The 27,575-nt window shown below is 36.4% G+C and overlaps 1 protein-coding gene across 1 annotated transcript in view; it reads left to right on the top strand.

The window, feature by feature from the left end:
• LOC124805263 (sorbitol dehydrogenase-like) overlaps positions 1-27,575 on the top strand; it is a 99,249-nt gene that overhangs the window by 38,296 nt on the left and 33,378 nt on the right. Inside the window, exons 3-4 of the mRNA XM_047265774.1 lie at positions 17,184-17,348; positions 23,666-23,825. Of these exons, the coding sequence (XP_047121730.1) occupies positions 17,184-17,348; positions 23,666-23,825 (325 nt within the window). The remainder of the gene's footprint in view (positions 1-17,183; positions 17,349-23,665; positions 23,826-27,575) is intronic.

The raw sequence follows: 27,575 nt of genomic DNA, 5'->3' as shown, positions 1-27,575 counted from the left end.
ACAAGTCTGAACTGTGGTAACACAACACTTTATATTTTTAAAGATCTCATAAAGTGCCCAGTAACACACAAAATCATTGCTTCTGACAGGTCACTTCCACTTGTAATTAAAATTTCTAATTCATTTAGTTTACTTTTGAACTGTTGTACATTATGAAAATAATCCATTAGTTCAAGGGATTTTTTGTTAATTTGCACTCATACATTGATGAGATTTATTGCACACTACCTTTTCAATTAATTCATTGAAAGCATTACAGTGAATCTCAACCTCTTTTGAAGATGCTGTTTTCTCTTTTCTTATAGGAGGGTAAGAAAATCCTCCTCCATAAGTATATTCTGCCATGATCTTAAATTGATACTAACAGGTGGAGCTTCTGGTGCTTCTGAACTCGAATCTGCCGATGCTGTTGTTGCTACTTGTGGTTTCCAGGTCCGAGCTTGGCTGTTATTTAGATGTTCTTCTGGAGAGGCATCTTTGTGGGTGGATTGGTGGGTCTTTGGGGGGACAGGTGGAAATGTGCGTGGTGGTCCTTCTGAGGCAGTATCTGCTGCTGTTGTTGTCTTTAGTGCGTCCGCTATTGTTTCTGCTGACAGGTCCCAGCTTAGTTCTTGATTAGATGTTCTTCTGTATGTGCTAAATGGATCATCCATTTAACAGATAACTGCTACCAGCAGTATAAATTTAAATTGAAGATATGTAATGCCGTAAATATATTACACAACTATCAAGCCATGAATGAATCTGATCTAAGAATTTATCACCATCATGTACAATTCCTATGTAATAAGATTGATAAAATTAATATACTTCTAACAGATAAGCTAAAGGACATCTCAGTAACAAGCATTTCTGAACTGTGGTTCAATCCTGAATTAATTTCATGTACAAAAATAAATGAGTTCATTTTGTCTTATTACTACTGCAGATATAATAATGTGCAGAGTAGGTTAGCACTTAAGATAAAAGAAAATATAAATTTTACTACTCTAGCAGACATAGCTTGACAACATAAATTAATTCAACAATTACTGAACAAAGAAAAATGGCAACAGGTTTATAAAATTGATAACCTAACTGAGAAATTTATTACATTCATTCATATATTAAGCCATGACCTTCAAGCTGCATTTCCACAAAAACTTGTACCTATAAAGACAATGTAGGAAAAGGTAGATTGTGGCTCCCCACAAACATAACACACACACTAAGTTGCAGGCAGCCACAATTAAAAGACACTTACACATAAGCTTTTGGCCACGGCCTTCATTGGAAAAATGGAAAAAGAAACATACACCATTCATTCACACAAGCAATGACACCAAATGCACGCAAGACTGCCACTCCGCCAGCTTGGACTAGAATACAACTACCACGTGGCATGGTAGCAGCAATCTGGAGGGGGCGGGGAAAGGGTAAGGTAAGATCAAGAGTAAGGGGTATGACAGAGGGGCTGGAAACTGTTGGGTGGAGGGTGTGGAGACAGTATGTTACTGTAGGCTGATGTCAGAATAATTATAGGAGCAGAGAATGTGTGTAAGGATAACTCACATCTGCACAGTTCAGAAAAGCTGATGGTGGAGGGGAGGATCCAGATGGCTCAGGTATCAACACTGTTATGTTCAGCTGATCCTAGTGGCAAGGGGTTGGAATTGGGAGTGGCATAGGGATGGAATAGGATGTTGGCAGGTCAGCTGGGCAATGGAACCCCACTTTAGTAGGAATGGGAAGGATCTCAAATAGAATTTCCGGGCATGATGATAAGTAAGCAAAGCGCTGGTTGTGGTTTAATTGTTCCATACCAGGATGCAGAATAGGAATATGGACATGGAAATAACATTAATAATTGCATGAATAATTGAAAAAATTGATTGGAAAGAATAGTTGAGAAAATTTTGAAGGTCATTCATGTATTTGTGCACAATCTTGAGTGAACTTTAACTGATACCAATATCAACAGATCTTTACTATCATTACATTCAAGGTTAATAAACATAATTTTCATTACATACTGTTGCTTCCAGTAGTGTGTGGTACCAAATAATCACCACAACCATTGAAACTGTTGATCTACCTGTTGTTGTTGTGGTCTTCAGTCCTGAGACTGGTTTGATGCAGCTCTCCATGCTACTCTATCCTGTGCAAGCTTCTTCATCTCCCAGTTCCTACTGCAACCTACATCCTTCTGAATCTGTTTAGTGTATTCATCTCTTGGTCTCCCTCTACAATTTTTATCCTCCACGCTGCCCTCCAGTACTAAATTGGTGATCCCTTGATGCCTCAGAACATGTCCTACCAACCGATCCCTTCTTCTAGTTAAGTTGTGCCACAAACTTCTCTTCTCCCCAATCCTATTCAATACCTCCTCATTAGTTATATGATCCACCATCTAATCTTCAGCATTCTTCTGTAGCACCACATTTCGAAAGCTTCCATTCTCTTCTTGTCCAAACTAGTTATTGTCCATGTTTCACTTCCATACATGGTTACGCTTCATACAAATCCTTTCAGAAACGACTTCCTGACACTTAAATCTATACTCGATGTTAACAAATTTCTCTTCTTCAGAAACGCTTTCCTTGCCATTGCCAGTCTACATTTGATATCCTCTCTACTTCGACCATCATCAGTTATTTTGCTCCCCAAATAGCAAAACTCCTTTACTACTTTAAGTGTCTCAATTCCTAATCTAGTTCCCCCAGCATCACCCGACTTAATTCGACTACATTCCATTATCCTTGTTTTGCTTTTGTTGATGTTCATCTTATACCCTCCTCTCATGACACTGTCCATTCCGTTCAACTGCTCTTCCAAGTCCTTTGCTGTCTCTGACAGAATTACAATGTCATCAGCGAACCTCAAAGTTTTTATTTCTTCTCCATGGATTTTAAAACCTACTCCAAATTTTTCTTTTGTTTCCTTCACTGCTTGCTCAAAATATACACATTGAATAACTTTGGGGATAGGCTACAACCCTGTCTCACTCCCTTCCCAACCACTGCTTCCCTTTCGTGCCCCTCGAATCTTATAACTGCCATCTGGTTTCTGTACAAATTGTAAATAGCCTTTTGCTCCCCGTATTTTACCCCTGCCACCTTCAGAATTTGAAAGAGAGTATTCCAGTCAACATTGACAAAAGCTTTCTCTAAGTCTATAAATGCTAGAAACTTAGGTTTGCCTTTCCTTAATCTAGCTTCTAATATAAGTTGTAGGGTCAGTACTGCCTCACGTGTTCCAACATTTCTACAGAATCCAAACTGATCTTCCCCGAGGTCAGCTTCTACTACTTTTTCCATTCGTCTGTAGAGAATATGCGTTAGTATTTTGCATCCGTGACTTATTAAACTGATTGTTTGGTAATTTTCACATCTGTCAGCACCTGCTTTCTTTGGGATCGGAATTATTATATTCTTCTTGAAGTCTGAGGGTATTTCACCTGGCTCACACATCTTGCTCACCAGATGGTAGAGTTTTGTCAGGACTGGCTCTCCCAAGGCTGTCAGTAGTTCTAATGGAATGTTGTCTACTCCCGGGGCCTTGTTTCGACTCAGATATATCAGTGCTCTGTCAAACTCTTCATGCAGTATCATATCTCCCATTTCATCTTCATCTACATCCTCTCCCATTTCCATAATATTGTCCTCAAGTACATTGCCCTTGTATAGGCCCTCTATATACTGTCTATAAGTTCTTAAACACACACACCACAATATTTTTAGTATAAGTAAACCAAGTTGAAAGTTACCTATCAAGTCTGAGTCATTACCTGCACATTAATTCCATTGTGTTTATTCCTGAGTGTGACAATGTTAATGCAGGAACACTCCTCCAGATATGATGTTAATTATTCTTATGTAACTCTTGAGGCTTTCCCGGCGAGATTTTGACATGTGGAATAATCGGGTCTACCGCAGGATGTTTGTGTCGCTCTGGCACAATATTTCGGTCACGTAACCCATTGCCTTCTTCAGGTGCTACCTGAGACTGCCATATTGGAGGATCTTGTCCAGTATTTATGCCCAGAGGGCGCTATGTACTCTCTTTCCCATCCGCGCCCGCCTGGCACTGCAAAGAGGCTAGATGTTGTCTGTGCAGCTAATGAAGGACATATTGAACATTTATAATGGATTTTTATAAAGTTCTGTCTTTTCTGAGTAATTTAGTATGCAATTTATTGGTGTTAAGCCCTTCTTTCTAATAAATAACTCTACTTAAAATCAGGTCATTCTTTTTGGGACACACTGTATAATAAATTTACAACTATATTTACTTGAGGTATGGTTTTTTTCTTATGTTTATATGGTAAGTTTATATGATACCTAACACTCTACAAGAATTTATCTTTCTTCGCTTTAGAATGTGTCGGTGCATGATTTCCTGGAAGAAAAAACTTAATACTAACTTAAAACTAAATCTTCATAGATAATTGTATGGCTGCTAATACTTTATTCATGTATTCAGCCATCTATTCATTCCCTGCAGTGTGCAGTTTTGCTATCACAAAACTTATTTCATTTCACATGTGTCTCTCTACTTGCCTTATTAATCTGAAAGATAAAGTGTTTTAGAGGCATGGTGCGACAGTTTGCCATTTATACTGTACTCGTTTGTTTACCTTCAGCAAGACTTTTCTTGTCTATCAAGTATGATTCGTGCATGCACTTTCTATATTTAGGTATGTAAATATTGTACAAGTATGTTTAGTGCATGCACTTTCTATATTTAGGTATGTAAATATTGTACATATGTAGATATAGTGTATATAGTGGCAGAGCTTAAGTAAATACGTTGTAGTTTAGCATACCTGTCCTGTGTATATAATCCCTTAGCTTGTCTTTGTGTGAGTGTCTTGTGTGGGTATTCACAGTTGCAGTATAGACTCTCTCACGTCTCTGTTTCTTTGATAGGCTCTAAAATGCTGTTGTGGGCTGTATCTTGTCAGGGTTGTTTGTTTTGGGTGCTTCAACACTTCCAGCTGTGCCTGTCTGGTGTGCATGCACTTGTTATTTGTTGATTAACTTACTCCCCAATGTGCATGCGCTTCGTTGCTCTGATACCACTTGCATCATGCTGAGTTGTGTATTGCATTGCATGCTACCATGCGTTTCACATCTTCATTTATTTGTTTACAACTGGGCTATGCACAAAGCAAAGCGTTGTATTTAAGTACCATTGTCATCTCTAGATACTTAAAAATAAAATTCTTACTTGTTGCAACCACTGATCTTATCAATTAAATATTTGACATATAAGGAAAAATACAAGCAAAAATTTTCCTTAACAACTAACAACATATTTTCTGGAATGTGGCTTTCCAGCAGCGACTTGCCAAAAGAAAGCACTGGCAGGTCGATAGACACACAAATAAACACAAACATACACACAAAATTCAAGCTTTTGCAACCAATGGTTGCTTCGTCAGGAAAGAGGGCCTTTACAAATGTCTGCTTGTGTCTGTGTATGTGTGGATGGATACGTGTGTGTGTGCGAGTGTATACCTGTCCTTCTTTCCCCTAAGGTAAGTCTTTCCGCTCCCGGGATTGGAATGACTCCTTACCCTCTCACTTAAAACCCACATCCTTTCGTCTTTCCCTCTCCTTCCCTCTTTCCTGATGAAGTAACCGTTTGTTGCGAAAGCTTGAATTTTATGTGTATGTTTGTCTTTGTTTGTGTGTCCATCGACCTGCCACCACTTTCGCTTGGTAAGTCACAACATCTTTGTTTTTTTTAAAAAAAAAAAAAAAAAAAATAAAAAAAAATATATATATATATATATATATATATATATATATATAATAGAGGGAAACATTCCACGTGGGAAAAATATATCTAAAAAGAAAGATGATGAAACTTACCAAACAAAAGCGCTGGCAGGTCGATAGACACACAAACAAACACAAACATACACACAAAATTCTAGCTTTCGCAACCAATGGTTGCCTCGTCAGGAAAGAGGGAAGGAGAAGGAAAGACAAAAGGATATGGGTTTTAAGGGAGAGGGTAAGGAGTCATTCCAATCCTGGGAGCGGAAAGACTTACCTTAGGGGGAAAAAAGGACAGGTATACACTCGCACACACGCACATATCCATCCACACATACAGACACAAGCAGACATATATATATATATATATATATATATATATATATATACAACTTAGAGAGTATACAGCCCTTCTTTCAATACATTTTCAACATTTTCAAGACTTTGTGTGGGTATAGACCCTTGTTATTACCCATTTTCATGTGTCCCAATTGGTATGCTCCTGGGTAGGTGATTTTAGTAATTATGTATGGTCCGCTGTATAGTAGTTACCACTTACACTTCAGTTTTCCAATTTTTGTCAATTTGGGATGTGTTCTAAGTAACACCTTTTATCATATAAAAATTGTTTTGCATGTTTCAATTTACTGTCATAAATTCCTTTCCTGTAATTAGGCCAGGATTCAAATTTGATTACTGCTTGTCATATTTTATCATCCAATGATAATTCGTGTATCGTTATCTTGGGAAAATGTTTCTCCCACTCGTCTACTTGTTTGCAATGGAACATCAGCTCATTTGGCGTAAATCCAGTGGATGCAGTGGGAGGTTGTTAATAACTTTTGAGAAGGGAGTGACATATTCAATCAGCTTCATATGTTTACAAGATATATAGGTCCTTAAAAACCTGTTGAATTCCTTAAACACCCTCTATGGGGGATGCTTCAGGAAGAAATTTGGATACTAAAATGTGTTTGATTTGGTTAGAATCCACAAATTCTTTCCATTTACATCCAACAAAATATTAGGCATTATCTGTTAACATGACTTCTGGTTTTCCCACTCTTACAAAATAATCCTCTTTGATTTTTATTATAACTGATCTGGCTGTAATGTTCTGTACAGCACACAAATTTATGTATTTGCTGAAAATATCATGCAGACCTCCTATATACTTTATGCCATTATTACCTCTATAATAGGGTCCATACACACCCAGAGATACCTTTCCTAGAGGTTTTTTAGCCACAATGGGATGCATTTCAGTCTGTTTGGAGATGTTAGAATGTTTAGTTTTCTGGCAGACAATACACTTTATTACCACCTTTAGTACTCTTCATCTAAGGTTGGGGAAATAACAATATTTACCTAGTTTATCAGTGCACTTTGCAGTGCCATAATGGCCCCAAATATTGTGTGTGCTAGATAAAATCATCCACATATTCCTCTGGCAAACATGCCCACCATTATTCTTGTTCGAGATGGTCCCTATGGAACAGAACACCTTTGTGAATAGTGAAAACCTCTTTAACTTTTCATCACCATAAGTTTTACTCTTGCCTTATTCCAGCGTGTGTCTTTCTGCTGTAATTGCTCAAGGTGTTTACAAATGTGTACATAGTATGGTCGGGAGTGTTTTGTCTTCCATAAACTTAGCTCTTATTTCACCTTCCTGCTCTAAAAGATTGTTAAAGCCTGAAATAAGTTCTGCAGAAATTTTTACGAAGTCTCAGACGGTGTTCAGGAAAGATAGATTAGGCAGGATTGGTGGTGGAATGTTTGTGTCTGTCAGTAGTGGTTTATCTTGTAGTGAAGTCGAAGTAGATACTCCGTGTGAATTGGTATGGGTGGAGGTTATACTTAACAGCTGAACTAAGTTAATAATTGGCTCCTTCTACCGACCCCCAGACTCTGATGATATAGTTGCTGAACAGTTCAGAGAAAATTTGAGTCTTGTAACAAATAAATACCCCACTCATACGGTTATAGTTGGTGGGGACTTCAACCTTCCCTCGATGGCCATAATACTAGAAACAGAACATCTGTAGACGTACTATATCATAGATTATCAAAATTGCATAACTCTTACCTAGTTCTTGGACTAAGGATGTTTAATAGACTAAGTGCTGACTTTAAAGAAATGCCTATAAATATCTTTAAAGCTAAATTATACAAGCCACTAGTGAACAATCCGTTTTACACCATTGATGAATTCTCTGAAGATGAAAATACTATATTCTAACATGTACCTATTTTATGTAAACCAATTTACATCGATATAGTAGTTTATATAGAAATATATGCTCTTGACTTTGTCTATTGCTGTAATCAGCTGAACGACAATAAAATTATTATTATTATATGTTGGCAAAAATACTTGTTCAAAACCGGTGGTAGGCAGAAAACGTCTTCCGAGATTGTCCTAAATGCTTTCTCCAAAAATTATTGCGAGCAGTTAGTCCACGAACCCACGCGGATTGTAAATGGTTGCGAAAACACACTTGACCTCTTAGCCACAAACAATCTAGAGCTAATAGAGAGCATCATGACTGATCCAGGGATTAGTGATCACAAGGTCATTGTAGCTAGGCTCAATACCGTTTCTTCCAAATCTACCAGAAACAAACACAAAATAATTTTATTTAAAAAAGCGGATAAAGTGTCACTAGAAGCCTTCCTAAGAGACAACTTCCATTCCTTCCGAACTGACTATGCAAATGTAGACGAGATGTGGCTCAAATTCAAAGATATAGTAGCAACAGCAATCGAGAGATTCATACCTCATAAATTGGTAAGAGATGGAACTGATCCCCCATGGTACACAAAACAGGTCTGAACGCTGTTGCAGAGGCAATGGAAAAAGCATACAAAGTTCAGAAGAACGTGAAATCCCGAAGATTGGCTAAAATTTACAGACGTGCAAAATTTGGCATGTACTTCAATGCAAGATGCCTTTAATAGGTTCCACAATGAAACATTGTCTCGAAATTTGGTAGAAAATCTGAAGAAATTCTGGTCATATGTCAAGTACACAAGCGGCGAGACGCAGTCAATACCTTCTCTGCGCAGTGCCGATGGTACTGTTACCGACGACTGTGCCGCTAAAGTGGAGTTATTGAATGCAGTTTTCTGAAAGTCCTTCACCAGGGAAGATGAATGGAATATTCCAGAATTTGAAACATGAACAGCTGCTAGCATTAGTTTCTTAGAAGTAGATACATTAGGGGTTGTGAAGCAACTCAAATCGCTTGATAAGGGAAAGTCTTCAGGTCCAGATTGTATACCGATTAGGTTCCGTTCAGATTATGCTGATACAATAGCTCCCTACTTAGCAATCATATACAACCACTTGCTCACCGATAGATCTGTACCTACAGACTGGAAAATTGCACAGGTCGCACCAGTGTTTAAGAAGGGTAGTGGGTAGTAGGAGTAATCCATCGAACTACAGACCTGTATCATTGACGTCAGTTTGCAGTAGGGTTTTGGAGCATATACTGTATTCAAACATTATGAATCACCTTGAAGGGAACGATCTATTGATACGTAATCAGCATGGTTTCAGAAAACATCGTTCTTATGCAACGCAGCTAGCTCTTTATTCGCATGAAGTAATGGCCACTATCGACAGGGGATCTCAAGTTGATTCCATATTTTTATATTTCCGGAAAGCTTTCGACACTGTTCCTCACAAGCGACTTCTAATCAAGCTGCAGGCCTATGGGGTATCGTCTCAGTTGTGTGACTGGATTTGTGATTTCCTGTCAGGAAGGTCGCAGTTCATAGTAATAGACCGCAAATCATCGAGTAAAACTTATGTGATATCAGGTGTTCCCCAGGGAAGCGCCCTGGGACCTCTGCTGTTCCTGATCTATATAAATGACCTGGGTGACAATCTGAGCAGTTCTCTTAGGTTGTTCACAGATGATGCTGTAATTTACCGTCTAGTAAGGTCATCCGAAGACCAGTATCAGTTGCAAAGCGATTTAGAAAATATTGCTGTATGGTGTGGCAGGTGGCAGTTGATGCTAAATAACAAAAAGTGTGAGGTGATCCACATGATTTCCAAAAGGAATCCATTGGAATTCAATTACTCAATAAATAGTGTAATTCTCAAGGCTGTCAATTCAACTAAGTACCTGGGTGTAAAAATTACGAACAACTTCAGTTGGAAAGACCACATAGATAATATTGTGGGGAAGGCGAGCCAAAGGTTGTGTTTCATTGGCAGGACACTTCGAAGATGCAACAAGTCCACTAAAGAGACAGCTTACACTACACTCGTTCGTCCTCTGTTAGAATATTGCTGCGTGGTGTGGGATCCTTACCAGGTGGGATTGACGGAGGACATCGAAAGAGTGCAAAAAAGGGCAGCTCGTTTTGTATTGTCACATAATAGGGGAGAGAGTGTGGCAGATATGATATGCGAGTTGGGATGGAAGTCATTAAAGCAAAGACGTTTTTTGTCACAGCGAGATCTATTTACGTAATTTCAGTCATCAACTTTCTCTTCTGGATGCGTAAATATTTTGTTGAGCCCTACCTACATAGGTAGGAATGATCATAAAAATAAAATAAGATAAATCAGAGCTCGAACAGAAAGGTTTAGGTGTTCGTTTTTCCCGCGCGCTGTTTCGGGAGGGGAATGGTAGGGAGATAGTATGATTGTGGTTCGATGAACCCTCTGCCAAGCACTTAAATGTGAATTGCAGAGTAATCATGTAGATGTAGATGTAGATGTAAGCCTTGTGGTGATCAAAAAGAGTATCAGCTATCATGTTCTGGTTTTCTTTTGTACACTATTTCAAAATCGAATTCTTGAAGATACATACACTACCTGGCTATCCATTGGTGTAGCAATTTACAAGTTAACAAAAATGATAGGGACTGATGGTCACAGTATACTTTTGTGTGTTTACCCCAAAGGAAGTATTCAACCATTTTAACTTTTTTGTGGTTTTTACTCATTTTTTAGAATTTATTAAGGTACCTCAGCTGTTACAGAATCTTATTTGGGTCAAAATTACAAATATGCCTTTGAATAATTTTTAACTTGAACCATTCCTGGAACCAATTTTCCTCACAATGAAGTTACTACAAATTAGTGTAAAATTTATAAACAAGGCTTATTTGCACCAGTATTTAACATTAATGTATTGGAAATTAAATGTAACTCATTTTTGCCAATATGCAAACAGGTGGTATACTTTATTATTTCCAATGAAAAATACATTTGCTACTTTGTGAATATTACTTACATTGCATGAAATATTGGAAAGCGAGGTGAAATGCAAAGTGGCACATTACAGGATGAACAAACATATTTTGTTCATTTTTCAGCGTCTTTTGTGCTGCAAAACCTACACCGCCTCCTGGTCTTTTGCTCCTTGGGAATATGAGACCAGACATTCATAAGCCTTACTTCCTGTGCCACTGCAGTGACACCTCTTTTGCTAGAACAGAAAGCAGGTGATGGGCCCTTATTCATTCTTGATGAAAATCCATTTATCAACTGCCTTGCTAGTCTCATTTGAAATGACAGCTGGTTTGCATTTTGTCTTGACAGTTGAAATAGTACATAAGAGTTGACGATAGCTAAGTCAACAAAAAAATAAAATAGTCAGTGCCACCATTTTACTGATTGCCTACCAACCATATACCTTTCTCGTATCTGGTCAAAATGATCTACTCAACCCATAGTACTATTATAAACATGTACTACTTCAGGACATGAAATGCTGATTGTGGATCCATCTTTCAATTTTCTTTTGATGAATGCAACATCTTTAGGATTATGTGGAGTGGAAAGGAGACAGACTGCTTTGCTATCTTGCCACTTAACAGCAGCAACACCAGATGTGACAGCAAATGTAAACTCTCCACGGTTTAGACTTGGTAATTTACTCACCGAAAATGGAGGTAGGCCTTTTCTGTTTCCTCTGACGGTACCACGGCTATAAAGCCCCATTTTCTCAGTTCCTTCATTAGTCTAAATGTTGAAAAGAAATTGTCAAAAACCACAGTTCTATTGGAATTAAAAAATGGTTTACAGAGTTCCAGCACTACTCTTTCACACATTTGGCAATCTTTGAATTCCCCTCCACTGGCAGCAGATTTACCTGTGTAGACATCAAAATTTGAAATAAACCTGTGTTTGCATCAGCAAGGCACCAAATTTTGTAACCTCTTTTTACAGGTTTCATGGGCATGTACTGTTTCAGGCTTGTTCTTCCTTTGAATGAAACCATTGACTCATCAACTGCAAGTGAAGTAGAAGGGTGATATACATTCAAATGGTTTTTGTTTAGGGCTGAGATAAGTGGTCCGATTTTGTACAACTTGTCATAACCAGGATCTTTTGTTGCTGGCTGAAACAAATTATCATTGCAGTGAAGGTTCTCTATTATTTTCTTATACTGAACAAGTGTCATAACATTCGATACTGCATTTACATTTAGATATGGATCTGAGCTCCAGTAACTGGGTGCTTCAGGTAATTGGTGAATACCCATTACTATGATAATACCCAGAAAAGCTTTTATTTCCTGAACTGTGAGTTCCATCCACTGTGCACTATTCTTCTGTCTGGCATACAAATTTGTTTGAAAGCAGATCTCTTGCATCAATTAATCGTCAAATAATTTTTCAAAATGCACAAGTTCATTGTCTGCCAAAGCAAAGTTTACTGTTGGTTTTGAGTCGAACACTGAGGGTAAATTTAGTTCTTCAAAGTGAGTTACATTATCATCACAGTGAGAATCTGTAAATTCACCAGTTTCATCATCTTGCTCAAAATTCACTCCACTTTCACTCGCAACACTGATGTTTTCATCCATCAACGAATCTAGTTATACACCGTTGTTGACAATCTGTTCCATATAATTGTGTGTCCATGTTTCTAATGGTGTGCTTGGAGTAAACTAATGATCATGAGATGAAAAAACCTCCTCTAGATCATCATCATCAGCTTCAATGTCCGATTCTTCTGGATTATCTGGCAGTGAAAATAAAAAAATCCAGGAGCTCACTGTCTCGCAGATTCTGCATAAAGTAACAATAATATGTCTTAGTTCTAAACCACATACTGTACTTTTATTAGCACAAAATGTTACAGAATAAAGCTGTTTCTCTGAAATATAAGTCCTACAACATCCTAACATAAAGGAACTATAGGGTCACACAATGGTTACTGGGACACATGTGTCCCACTAACAACGCTAAAAAAATATTTTAGAAGTAAAATACGTTTTAGAAAGTGTAGTTGTCATTTGTAAATATCTAAGAAATTGAAAATAGCAAAAATACTTACTTTGGACATTTTTAGTAGTCAGAATACGACAAAAACTGTCTTGAGACACAAGAAATTGAAGTTTTGAAGCGGAAACTCACACGACAACGCACTGCAACAGTCATAGCCTTCTATAGACTGAGAATTCCAGTGTCTCGATTTTTTTCTGAGTTCAGAAGAGATGCCAACAGATGGCAGGACTGAACAGAAATATGCAACTCACTTCCCTGTGTTTTAAATAAGGCCCAAAATTAGTGGGACATATGTGTCTCAGCAACCATGAAAGGGTTAAAGGATCAAATTACAGCCAAACCCTCCAACCCCATAACCAAACATTAAATTTCAGCTTCGGGTAAGATGCGACTGTTAAAGCTAATTACTTTAGGGATGAGATTTTCCTCTTCTTCTACCATTTGAAAATGGCATGCACCCAAACCTTGAGAAGATGCATTGGTGTGGAAGCTAAACTCCTTCTTCACGTCTGGTTGAGATAAAATATTAGCATTTAATAAGGCTTGCTTATTGTTCTTGAAATCAGTTTGACATTGCTTGTCCCATAACAAAGGTCTGTTTTTCTGGAGAAGATTGCATAAAGCATCACTGTTCTTAAGTTGGTTAGGGATGAATTTCCTGAAAAATGAGACTAGGTCTAAGTATGCCTTTAATTGCCTATTGTTTCAAAGAACAGGACTGATCCTAATGGCATCAAGTTTTTTAGGATCTGGCAGTGTGCCTTCCAAAGAGATTATGTGTCTTAAAATTTTTATCTTTTCTTGTCTGAGATAAGATTTCTTGGGATTTGCTGTTACTCCATGTTTGGCCCAAGTGGGTGTCGTGACTAAAAGGTCATCCATGTATACTGTTACCTTACTCAAAAATTTGGGTCCTAGCACTTTTTCCACAGCAGAGATAAATACACCTGCACTTACATTCAGTTCAAATGGTAATACTTGAAATTTGAAGCTCCTGCCCTACATATGAAGATGGTATACTTCTGACTTTCTTCAAGTAGTTTTATTTGCCAATAAGAGTATCAGAGATCAAGTATAGTAAGACATTTAGCATCAGGGAATTTCATAAGTGTTCCTCTAAATTGTCTGTATTTGTTTCTACTGGTACAATGATCTTATTAATGTTACGTGTGTTGAGGACTAAGTGCACCTTGCCATCTGGCTTACTCACAGCCCAAATAGGACTACAATAAGGGGAAAATTATGGTTGTATTATGCCCCATTGAAGCATCCTGTTAGTCTCTTTTCTTACTGCTTCCCTCTTTGGCCATGGTATAGGATATAAAGTAGAACAAAAAGTTTTGTGACAACATACTTCCATTTTGTATAAAACATACTGGTCTTTTTTCAAATACATGTATATAAGCAAGTATCAGTTCCCTAAGTTCCACTTTATGTTCTTTAGACAAGCACTTTTATTCACCTACCTTCATGTTTATTGTGATGACATTTACCTCTTCTGTTACCGACTGTTCATTGTTCTATGTGTTGATAAACATGACTATGGGATTTGCCAATTTAATCTCAAAGTCATGAGTAACTTCAGTTTTACCTCTATCAGTACTCCCCCTGATTATGTCCATTGCAAATAATTATTTTCATTCCAACTGATACACTTATGTCTCATGAAGCTGAAATCAACAAAATCTGCATTTTCAACATTTGGAGAGTTATCCCCTTTTAGCAATAAGCAATTAAATTATCTCACAGAATATATTAATTCAAAACTGAGCTAGACCTACTATGTTCTATGCTCACTACAATTCTGATGTACTGTACTGATAAAACTGTAAATAGTGCATATCATTCCTCCTTTCATTCTATTGCTAAATATGGGGTCACATTTTGGGGAAACTATAAAGCAGTTATCAGTACAATCAAACTATAAAAAAAGATTTTTAGAATCAAGTCAGATGCAAAGTCATGTGAAGCATTGTTTAAACTTTCTGCTATTCCTCCTTTACCAGGTATTTATATTATGGAAACTCTTATATTCTTTAAAATAAATGTAATAGGTAAGGACAGTAAATTGATGAAAACTGTGATATTCATGACCACTTTACCAGAGAAAAGAAAAACGTACATATGACCAAAATCAGTTCATCCCTATGCCAAAATGGTTCTTTCAATGTGGGTGTTAAACTTCATAACTAACTTCCTCAAAACATTAAAGCAAATACTGAGATCAGAATCCTTAAAGTCATATTTGCAGAGTCACTGTGTTTACTCCATTGAAGAATATTTAAATGTATGAAGCTTATTAGATACATATTTAAGTGTATGAAGTACATTACTTGTAATTTTAAATATGTAGCAACTGGTGTGCTTAGAATTAACTTTCATCTGCATACATATAAACCTACTTGTCCATAGTATTATGCATAAACTGCTTTTGTAGGCAACAAGACTAATAAAAATACAATGCAGTATAAAATTCATTTCCACCTGTCAATAAGGAAGTACTGCTGATGGTGAGATACACATGATGTGAGTGATCTCTGCAGCAGTCTATATCTCATTTTTGTAGGAGATCTTGTTATTATAATCACAGAAAGGTTCAAATTGGAGTTCTACATTAAACCAGTAATTGAGAAAGACACGACATACTTCACTTCTAGACAATGTGAAAATTAAACAACCATAATTTGTGAATGTTATATACATGAATTCAAGTAAATTTCAGTGTTATGTTCAGGAAAAGCAAAATGTCCTTCCTTGTCTTTTGCTCAATTCTCCTTATACTCTGAAACTTTCAGAAAGGTAGCCCCAGTTTACTGATAACTGATATCATTCGTAATGAAATGGAATTTGCCATTAGGTTGTGGTTGTGGCTTTTCTCACAAGTATCAGAGTTGTATAAGGGAAGACCATGAAACTAATTCTGTCCTTACAATAAATGTTAAACAAAATATGAAAATCACATTTAAAGGGTAATATAGACAGATTATTTTTAAAAAGGTAAATCTTTTAAACATACTAAAACTGGTAATTTTATTTCTATATTCACACAAAGACAGTTTTTTAAAAAAATTCTGTAACATTATTGAATCAGCTGTGCTTGCATAGATATGTGTAATTCCTTTGCCTACTGTGCATTAGATCATCATCATCATCAACCATTTGGCATTCACTTCCAGAAAAATATTTCATACAGACTTCACAATTCAGTACAGTCTTCATTTATATGCATAAGTACATGTTGTTCCTGCATGGCATTTAATGTCACCTACCTATCTTCCACTGTGTTTTCATCTCATTATTTTACTGTCCCTCAGAATTTCTGTGATCAATCTAACATCTATTTGCATGGCTACTTGTTCCACTTATGTCCACTTCATTTACATTATGATTTTGTACAATATGTCACTAGTGCAGATAAGCTACAGCAACTAATTGATGAACTTAGTATAACAAGTTTGAAGGTAAGCCTGAAAGTCGATGACAGTAAGGATAAATTAGTGTACAATCAACACATCAAAAATGAAAAGGTGCAAATTAACATGAAGTCAAAGAACGAACTGATGAGTTTTTGTATTTAGAGCAGCAGAAGACACCAACTGGCTGGATGTGACAAGAAACAAACAGAAGGTTAAAAATGGCATGGAGAGCATTTAGGAAACAGAGAGAGAGAGAGAGAGAGAGAGAGAGAGAGAGAGAGAGAGAGAGAGAGAGAGAGAGGAGGAAACGAATAAAATGGGAATGAAACAATCTGTAGTGCATAACATAATTATGTGGAGTCATATGGATATGTACAACTTGGAATAAAATTAATATATTTTTAAACATTTTTGTTGGGGTATTTGCACACAAAACAGTAGTCAGAAGTACAAAAAAGTAAGGATGCTACGTCCAACAATGGATATCTCATGAATGGAGTGTATTATAAAAAAAAAAACGTTAAACTAATTATTCAGATAATAATTGCACACTACACTTGGCATCCCTAATACATAATAATAGAATAAACGAAGGCCTTTCAAAATCAGTGATAAAAATAAATGATTCAGATGTGCAGCATAAATCTATTTTACAGTAAATAACCTTCCTGACAATTTGTTCAACCTCACAAACATGAGGATTGTAACATGTGAATAACAAAATGTTCTTCTGCTTGTGTCTCAGAGGTGCTCCTAAGAATGTCATGTGTGGGAATATGTGGTTCTGATGTCCATTATGTACAGCATGGCCGTATTGGAGACTACATAGTGAAGAAACCTATAGTTCTTGGCCATGAAGGAGCAGGAGTTGTCTTTAAACTTGGATCTGGTGTTAAAAATCTAAAAGTTGGTAAGTTTCCTGTCAATATTTTCTGTGGCAAGTAATGTTGGTGTGTTATTATTATTTTAAAAGAAATTCACTTGGTTTGATTTCTTAAATTATTATTATTATTCTAAAATTAGTACATGTTGAATATCTGTGTGTATATATGTTATGAGGTACCTAACATTTATTTCCTGCTGGACAGTTACTATAAGGAGTGACCAAAAAATTTCCATTTGAGAGTGCTGTTGCAGCATACATGCAATGTGCCTCTGATGTGGGTATATAAGTGCCAACATGTAAACAATGGATTAGTGTGGTATTTGTGTCTTTCCAACATGCATGCAGTAAATGTGGAAATTTGAATTGCCAAATGCCTTCAATCAGGACAAAATCGCTGTTATTCTTTTCTTGGCTGCCAAAGGGCAGACACTGCTAGACATACACCAGAGAATGAAGAATGTGTTCGGAGTAGCATGTCTCTTGAAAACCATCACTGTCGAATAGTGTGCCAAGTTCTGTGCTGGTCATGATTCAATACAGGACACTGGTTGATCTGGGAGGCCAACCTTATTAACGCCAACTTAAGGAAAGACACTCAAACACCCACCCTATAATCCTGATCCCTCCCCATGTGATTATCATTTCTTCCGTTATTTATAAAAGGCCTTGAAAAGTCACTAATTCCTGTTGGATGAGGATATGCAGTAGGCAATTATGGACTTCTTTACACAGATGGATGTGGTGTTTTAGCAGACACATATCTTCAACCTAGTGCATCAATGGGATGACTGCTTCAATGTTCATGGCAATTTCACATGATTGCCATACAACTTCTGGACTGTACTGTCTTCAAATAAAAACTTTTTGATCAGCCATTATACATATGATGGTTTCTTATTTTAGAAAACTAGTTTTGTGTTCTCTTATGTAATATTTTAGGTGTCTAAAAGACAAATAAATAACAAAAATTTTGACATTTTATTTAAATGCTGTATTTGGATTAGATAAAAAAAAGACAGGAAAATTATAATTATGTTAGGAGTGATATCAAAAAGTCTGAAGCTGTTTATCTTGCTATGTTTATCATGGAGTCATCTTCCATGGACCACACAAATCCATTCTGGGCCAAAGATGGATTACATGATAAAATATCCAAGTTTCAGACTTAAGCATTCTGTCCTGTCACAAAAATTAACATGAAATAGGAAGAGATGAAAGATATCATCAAACCAGACAACAGGCTAATGATTTTGTGACAATATTTTCATACACTGCCATTAATTAGCTAAAAAGCATTCTACTCATTTCCTACAACCATTATGGACTGGAACAACTAGGGTTTTGACTATATCTTTATGCCCTGTCACAACTTGAGAACATTAAATTGCTTTTTCAACAACAACCAAATTGAGAATCCAACAAAGAGAAACAAAATGTAACATAGAGAAGAATGGAAGAGCAGAAAGTGCAGTAAACAAAGTAGTCATGGATGTTCTAGGAAAGAAAGTAAAATTTAGGAGAAATAAAGGCATGAAGATCTCGACTGAAGAAATTCAAGATGCTTTTGAGGAAAAATATATAGCATACAGAACACTTTTAGGCAATTCTAGAGCATAGAATCAAGAAGTGTATCAGATAAAGAGAAGTACAGCAAAGGAAACTTGTAAAGAATAGCCATTAAGATCAATAGGATTAATTCATTTCAGAATTGAAAATGATGTTGACACTTTTTCTCTCACAAGATGATGAAAATGTCACCTAAAGAAAAGAAAGACACTGTGACACTAAAAGTGATTGATGAGGAATCCTGGAACTCATATTATGGAAATCTGTGGTATGAAGATAAGGATTCTAAGGTAGAGATATATACAGATGAATCTCACCCGATCAGACAATATCTCTCCTGAGGAGTTTATCAACATGATCAAAGCCTTAAAAACATAAAAGCAGAAGGAATGGATGGGATTAAGGCTAAGTGCTGGAAATATAGAAGAAGTCTCTTGCATGTTAGTTTCTGCTGAATATGTGCTAGAGATAGGGAAGAATAACTATGAACTGACTAAAATTGAAGCTCATTCCTATTTACAAGAAAGGTAATGGGAATGAATGTGAAAATTATGTGGTCATCAGTTTGCTGGACAATACCTAAAAACATACTCAAGAATAATTAATAGTTGGCTTAAGGACATGAAAGAGGCTATCATCAGCAAAGATCAGATGGGGTTTAGATGGGGCCACTCTACAGTAAATGCCATTTTTGTATTGAAACAAATGATTGAGTAAAGGTGGAACCAAATTTGGAAACTCTCATCATCTTCACTGATTTTCAAATGGAATTTAATGATGTGAGTGGAGATATGCTCTGGGAAATTTTGATCAGAAAAGGTTTGTCAGATAATCTATTAAAAGCAATCAAAAGTCAGTATCAAAACATTATTGTGTTTATCAACACAGGGAAGCAACTGACAGCACCAGTAAAAACAAATAAAGGATTTAGACAATTTTGTTGTCTCTGCTCATCACTTTTAATATCTTTGTGAAGAAGGTCATAGTGAGATGGAAACAAATCTTTGAGTGTAGTATAACACTCCCCCCACTGTATAGATTAAGTAATATTTTATATGCAGATGATATTATTGTCCAACAGACAGAAGATAATTTAGAAAGGGAGCTCTAATCTTAAGAAATATAGCAGTAGGATATGAGCTGATTATAACTCCAGATAAATCATACATAATGGCATTTATGGGAAAGAAATGAAAAGATCCAAATTTGAGATAAATGGCAAAATATTGAGGTGGGTACCCACCTTCAGCTATTATAAACTGCTTCCATCATTTCAGTTATAAATATACAGAGACACACATGAACTCAGCTTACCAAGACTTATTTTCTTAGTTAGATAGATTCCCATGTAACAACCAACAGTAAACAAAGAACTGTCAAAAACTAGAACTAAGAGTACACATGAAGCAAATTTGGTCAGTCAGCCAAAGAATAACACATGTATCTGCAATCACTGTCTGAATTTTGTGCTCCACACAGAGCTCCACCCCCCCCCCCCCCCCACCCTCCCCACCCTCCCACCTCACCCCCACCCACTGATTTATCAGAAAGTGAAATAAGTGGTCCAACTACCATCTAAAACATTCATATTTCATTACATACTACATGAATATGTAATAAAAAATGGGGTTCCTATTTAACAGTTTGACCTATGGCAGCACCATCTAGTGGTCCAACCATAGTGCTATCTGGTTTCCCCCTTCAAGCTAGAGAAATTTTGTTCTTTGTAGTTTTTTTTTGTTTGATGCTTATTTCATGAGATATTTGACCCGGTCATGATCAATGGACCACCCTGTATAATAATACCCTTCCGAAGGCAGAAGTGGGCCCATGAGGTCTATGTGAACATGAGGCACACAACTTGTATCAGAAAATTCTCCCAGCAGCTTGAATACATGTCTGCCAAATTTGAATTGTTGACATGCTATATGTGCTGTTGACAACTGGCAACAGCCTTTTTTAATACTTGGCCACCCAAATTTCTCTGTCATCAGTTTAATGGTGGCATTACCACCAGATAAGGTCCTTTGTGTCAAGCAGCTGCATTTGTTTGATCTGGGCCATTGTGAAAGTATTGTTCAGCTGCTCATCTACAGCTTGTGCTGCTCTAAATTGATCATAATTTATTGTGAAAGAGATTGTGCTGACTCTAGAAAAACAATCAGTCACCACATTTTATGCACCTCTTAAGTATCTCTGCATTCTCTTTAAGAGGACTAATACTGTGTGAGAAAATGGTCATCTGTTTTAGATGCAGAACACATTTTGTCTCATTTGTTACCAGGCCATATTTACATATCCTGTTGAACACTACCTTAAAGTGTTCCTCATGTCATTCTGCTATCGTCAGAAATATCAAAATATCATCCAGGTACATGAAACAGGAATCCAAGACTCTTAATACTTTGTCTACAAACCTCTGCCTTTAAATCAAAATGGCATGAATTGATATTCAAAGAGCCTAAAAGGCATTATCATATCAGTCTTGAAAATATCTTCCTTTGCAAATGGAATCTGGTTAAAAGCTTTCTTCCAGTCCATCATTCCCAAAATTGTAGCTTCATCTAAAATATGTGTGAATTCACTTGGGTTAGGTATGGGGTAGCACTCAGGGATTATTTTTACATTTAGAGTGCAGTAATCCCTGCAGGACCTCCAGATGCTGTCTTTCTGTTTTTGCTATATGTAATGATGATACCCACAGATCTTCATATGATGCCTGCCTGTAATATGTCTTCATTTTATTTCTTCACTGCCAGGAAATGGTAGGGTGCTAGTCTCCATGGTCATGGAGCATGGAGAGAACAGTTGACCAGTTGTCATCTTAATGTAATGCATTGTGGTATGCAATACTTTCTGACTATCTCTTGTGTAGCTCTTCGGCTAACCAAACTACTGGCTGAAGTGAAAGCATTGTTAGCGTTTCTGCCTATAGTACTCATTACCGCTTCACTGTTCCTCTTAATTTGCACTGTATTTAGCTTTACCTCTAGTCCTTAGTGGTGTATGAAGTCTGCACCTAATATCAGTTCATTTCCAAGCCAGTAAGAGCCTTTATTTGAACTTTTTACTGAAGCCCATGTCTGATGTCACATCACACTCAGCATAAGCTGTGATGGGCAATTTGTTAGTTGCTTTAAGGTGGATAGTTGCATGCACCACTGTGGTCTTATTTTGCCTGAATGGCAGCACACTTATGTCTGAGCCTGAATCAGTAAGATAGCACCAACTTGCCTTCTTGTATTTTACTTACAAATAGTGCCTTAATGATATCAGGCAGGCATACTTCAGTGTTTGAATGGATGTGATAAATTTGTCACAAATAACTGGGCTGATCTTTAATGAGGGGTCTTGGCTACAGCTGATTATTGTCACCACTGGTATCTGCAGAAGTAGCACCAACTCCTTCGTCTACACTTTGATGCTCTTGTGTAACGTGGAGCTTTCTCTGCCTACTACTGGCTATTTAGGCCATTTGGGAAGGAGCCATGAGATGCACACCTCATGGCCTGATCACCAAAAGGCTTGTGGTACCCAAAAAACCTCCATGTACCATCTGGCAGTCTGTTTGATTCTACTGCCTGGATGAATACCCCTCTTCTTTATCTTTTCTTGTTGCAGATCCACTTATTTGATGCCAGTGCCAGCAATGCTTCTGCACTGCATCCATCTGATAGTTCAGACAAGAGCTGCTGTTTGATGTTTGTCTGTTGTTTATCCTGTATAGCTGCAGTCTCTACAGTGGTCATGTTGTTAGCACTTGTGTTACTGTTGAGATACTCGTCTGCCCCGCTATAGCATGCACCTTGTCTGCTGCTGCCAGCTCAGAATTACCATCACACTTCCCACATGTCACTACCATAGTTTTCAGTGAAAGCAATAGTTGTGTTAGCCATACACAATAGTTGTGTTAGCTGTACACATTATAGTGTTTGATAAGACATTGCTTCTCTTCCATTATATTTCTCAGATGTCACCAGAATTGAGATGGCATTCTGTTGCCAATACACTTAAATCAAATCATTTATTGCATTCATTGGTCCAATGACTTACACATATGTCAAACCAAATTGTCTTTCAAGTGTAGTTACTATTGTTGTAAGGGTGGGGGGCTCTGAGCTCATAGAAATCTTGTATCATTGCTCCATCGTAATCCGTTATATTACCAAGTACAATAGCAAGATAATTTTTGGGACCGCTAAGTCTGAAAGCTAGGCTCTTGTTCTCCATGTTTTGAATGATTCCACCTCTTAATGGTTACTATACATTCATTCATGTATGCACTTCAATGCCATTTCTCCACTTTTCCTTCTGCTGTAGAGCTCCCAGCATCAGTTTCTAATTTTCCCATTTCCTTGCATCACCACGTATAATTCAATGAATATTCATTTATCATATATTAAAGAAAATTGTTTTTGCAGTATCTCAAATTTTTATTTTTGAAACATCAATGTTTATTTATGTGTAATCAAACAGACATGTTCCTGTTTTTACTCACACTAAGTATTATATTTTAAATCATCACATAAGATCCTTTACACTTATAATTACAAACTGAACATCTAGTTTAATATTTAAGTTTGTTGTAACAGTAATTATATGATAATTTACAAATTCTGTTTTAGTGTAATGATTATAGTTTAGATGTTTTTTGGGCTGAAAACTTCTGACAAAATCTTCAGAGTTTATGAAGACAGAATACTTGTTTTGGATAGTTATATGCACCAAAATTAGCAGCAGATTTTTTTGTTCCCACACACAGAAATGTTTTTCAGGTGACCGTGTTGCTGTGGAGCCAAGTATTCCATGCAGAAGATGTTACTATTGTAAGCATGGAAGGTACAATTTGTGTACAGATATGTCCTACTGTGCAACACCACCTGATGATGGAAATCTTATTTATTATTACAAGCATCCATCTGATTTCTGTCATAGGTATGCAAACTTAATATATGAAGCTCAGTTTTTCAATCTTAGGATTTGCTAGAATTTTATACTTGAAGGGTAACATGTATCCTGTATTTATAAAATTAATAATTGTGACAAGTGATGAAACCACATGTTATCAAACAAATAAAATTTATAATAAACATCAAGTTGATTGTTCCATATCAGTACCCTGAAACAAATTATGAAATTTTGTGGTTTAAATGTCTAAGGGAAAAAATAAAGGTAATAGAGTCTATATAAACTGACACAATGTTTTGAAATGAAGAATCAGTGACTGAACAAATGTGCAGTACAATTCAATGTTATATTCTGGGATAACTCAATAGTTCCACTCAGTAAAGTGGTAACTTTAAGTATTGAACAAGGAATATGAATGAAAGTTAACTTAAATTCCCATTTAACTTCCATTCATGGCCTTTTATTTTTATTATTCTTTTATTCATACATAATATTTCATAGATTGCATCCCTAATGAGTTCAAGATGGTAAGGCAAAAAATGAGATTGTAGTTAGAAGTTGTTGCTTATGTAGGTATGTTTTACACGTTGAAGCCACTAATCCACATTTAAATTTTTTATTAAATAAATATAAAGTCAATGACTGATAAAAATAGATCAAGAGGTGATGGCAATAATCCAATTTTTTTTTATGTGAAATGTCTCACAACTTTCTACAACTGGACATAATATATTCCTAAAGTCCAAAAATCTTTTTAAAATTGAAAATTAAGCAACATACATTGTAACATAAATTTTTAACTGCAGGCAGGGTACTGTAAATAACTTAATAGTACATCTCTTGTCACTTGATGGAGAATAAACAGTATCTTCATTCTTTATGTGTTGGATATAAAGTCCAAATCAACTACAGTAGAAACAACCAGTATGATATCGGAACAGATGTGAAACTCATTCATAACAAATACTGTAACTCTTAATCTCAGCAAAATTTCTGTTTAAGAACCTAAACATGAATAAAAACAGCTTGCTGTTGTCAGAAATAGAAGTTATTGTTCATACATCAAGTCACATTAACCAGCCCATGGCTTAACTAGTCAGATTGCTAAGTATGGAAACCTCCACCAACTTAGCCCTTTACTCCCCCCCTCCAGCCATTGGCTTTATAGTTCCATAAGTTAGGATAATATGGTGTACTTTTAGTTTTATATATATATGTCTGCTTGTGTCTGTATGTGTGGATGGATATGTGCGTGTATGCGAGTGTATACCTGTCCTTTTTTCCCCCTAAGGTAAGTCTTTCCGCTCCCGGGATTGGAATGACTCCTTACCCTCTCCCTTAAAACCCACTTCCTTTCGTCTTCCCCTCTCCTTCCCTCTTTCCTGATGAGGCAACAGTTTGTTGCGAAAGCTTGAATTTTGTGTGTATGTTTGTGTGTCTATCGACCTGCCAGCGCTTTTGTTCGGTAAGTCACCTCATCTTTGTTTTTTATATATATATATATATATATATATATATATATATATATATATATATATATATATATATATATATATATATATATATATATATAAAAAAGATGATGTGACTTACCAAATGAAAGTGCTGGCAGGTCGACAGACACACAAACAAACACAAACATACACACAAAATTCAAGCTTTCGCAACAAACTGTTGCCTCATCAGGAAAGAGGGAAGGAGAGGGAAAGACGAATGGATGTGGGTTTTAAGGGAGAGGGTAAGGAGTCATTCCAATCCCGGGAGCAGAAAGACTTACCTTAGGGGGAAAAAACGACGGGTATACACTCGCACACACACACATATCCATCCACACATATACAGACACAAGCAGACACATGAAAATATGTCTACTTGCGTCTGTATATGTGTGGATGGATATGTGTGTGTGTGCGAGTGTATACCCGTCCTTTTTTCCCCCTAAGGTAAGTCTTTCCGCTCCCGGGATTGAAATGACTCTTTACCCTCTCCCTTAAAACCCACTTCCTTTCGTCTTTCCCTCTCCTTCCCTCTTTCCTGATGAAGCAACCGTTTGTTGCGAAAGCTAGAATTTTGTGTGTATGTTTGTGTTTGTTTGTGTGTCTGTTGGGGAAATAAATAGTTTACCTCATGAAGATAAATAATGACCAACAGTTCTGTGTCTTAATTTACAAGGGTTTCCTCAACTGAATTTTGCTTTTGACACAGTGGATCACCTTTTTGGCATCTCCTTTCCTTCAGTTTGTCTGTGACCTGGTATCTGGGCCTGTCATCTTTTTCATCATTTGGATTTTTTTTATTAATAATGTTCATTGGGTAAACAATATTGGCTGGTGTACTAGTAGCTGTAAAGAAAAAATCCTCATCCTGTTTTTTGAGGACCTCCTTCAGTCTGTTGCTTGAATTTCTGCTGTCTGAAACCAGATCCTTTTGTAGGTCTGGAAACCTGATAGGTTGACATGTTTATTGAATAACATAGATGATGAAGTGATTTGTATGTAATTTTCATATTTAATAGTCATAGATGTCTTGTTGCCATCAATTATAATGTTCACTGAGTGAAATACATTCCGTTTGTACACAACTCAAATTTACAATTTGTCCAATAACTGAGCACAATAGAAAAACTTTTTTCCCACCAGCAACCACACAACCTCACTTGCACTCCATTAACATCATTTTAAAGTACTTCAGTAAAGATATAGTCATACTAAGATCGAAACAAAGAACATTAAATCAAAAATAATTTACAAAAAATGAAATTCACTCAACAGCACAATAGAACAATTATGATAACATATAGTCACACAAATAAAGTTTACCTTTTTGTAGTCCAGTAATCTTATGAAATTTGATTTTTAATCACAGGGCTTAATTGTTTTAGTACAACGTATTTTACTATACAATCAGAGTTTAAAACTTTTCAAATAAGATCGAAAAAAAGGATAAGATTGTAAATTTGAGAATGCACATGGTCCTGACTGATTATTGCATGTTACACAGTCTTTATGATCTGCTTAATTAACCTCTTTCTTTGTATGATAATGATTTTGCTTGATTTGGTTACCTTTTTAGCATTATTTTTTGTTTATTTAGAGATATTTTTTCTTGATTTGGTGAACATTTTTCAGTGAAGAGCTTCTGTAAAGTTTGGAAGGTAGGAGACGAGAAACTGGCAGAAGTAAAGCTGTGAGTACTGAGCGTGACTCGTGCTTCGGTAGCTCAGTTGGTAGAGCACTTGCCCGCGAAAGGCAAAGGTCCCGAGTTCGAGTCTCGGTCGGGCACACAGTTTTAATCTGCCAGGAAGTTTCATATCAGCGCACACTCCGCTGCAGAGTGAAAATCTCATTCTGGAAACATTTTTCAGTGTTTAGCAGTCAATTTTTTGTTGTATTGATATTAACTTAATTTACATAATTTCACTCCCAGTTTTTCCACAAATTTAAGCCCTGAGTCAGTATAGCTGAAATGAAACATCTGTCTTTTCTGCAAAAGTAAGCAATAATACTGAGTTCAGTAGGTAACTGAACATCTTGCAGATAACTCCTCAAAAATCTTCTACATTACATTTTTTATCAATAAAGAAAATAAATTTCTGATTAAGTATGAGTTGCAAAAGAAGGAAGTACCATATTTACCTAGTACAAGACGAGTCTGAATATAAGATGATCCCCATTTTTTTAACATGCTTCTTGATAAAAAATTATTTTAACATATTCTGAGCAATTGAAATTATAAACTGTTTTTATTGACATAAAGTACCTGGCAAAAAGTTAACAT

Source organism: Schistocerca piceifrons, chromosome 7, assembly GCF_021461385.2.
Source record: "Schistocerca piceifrons isolate TAMUIC-IGC-003096 chromosome 7, iqSchPice1.1, whole genome shotgun sequence".
Taxonomy (NCBI): Eukaryota; Metazoa; Arthropoda; class Insecta; order Orthoptera; family Acrididae; genus Schistocerca; species Schistocerca piceifrons.
The sequence above is the reverse complement of the archived record's forward strand: the minus strand, read 5'-3'. Positions and strand labels throughout refer to the sequence as shown.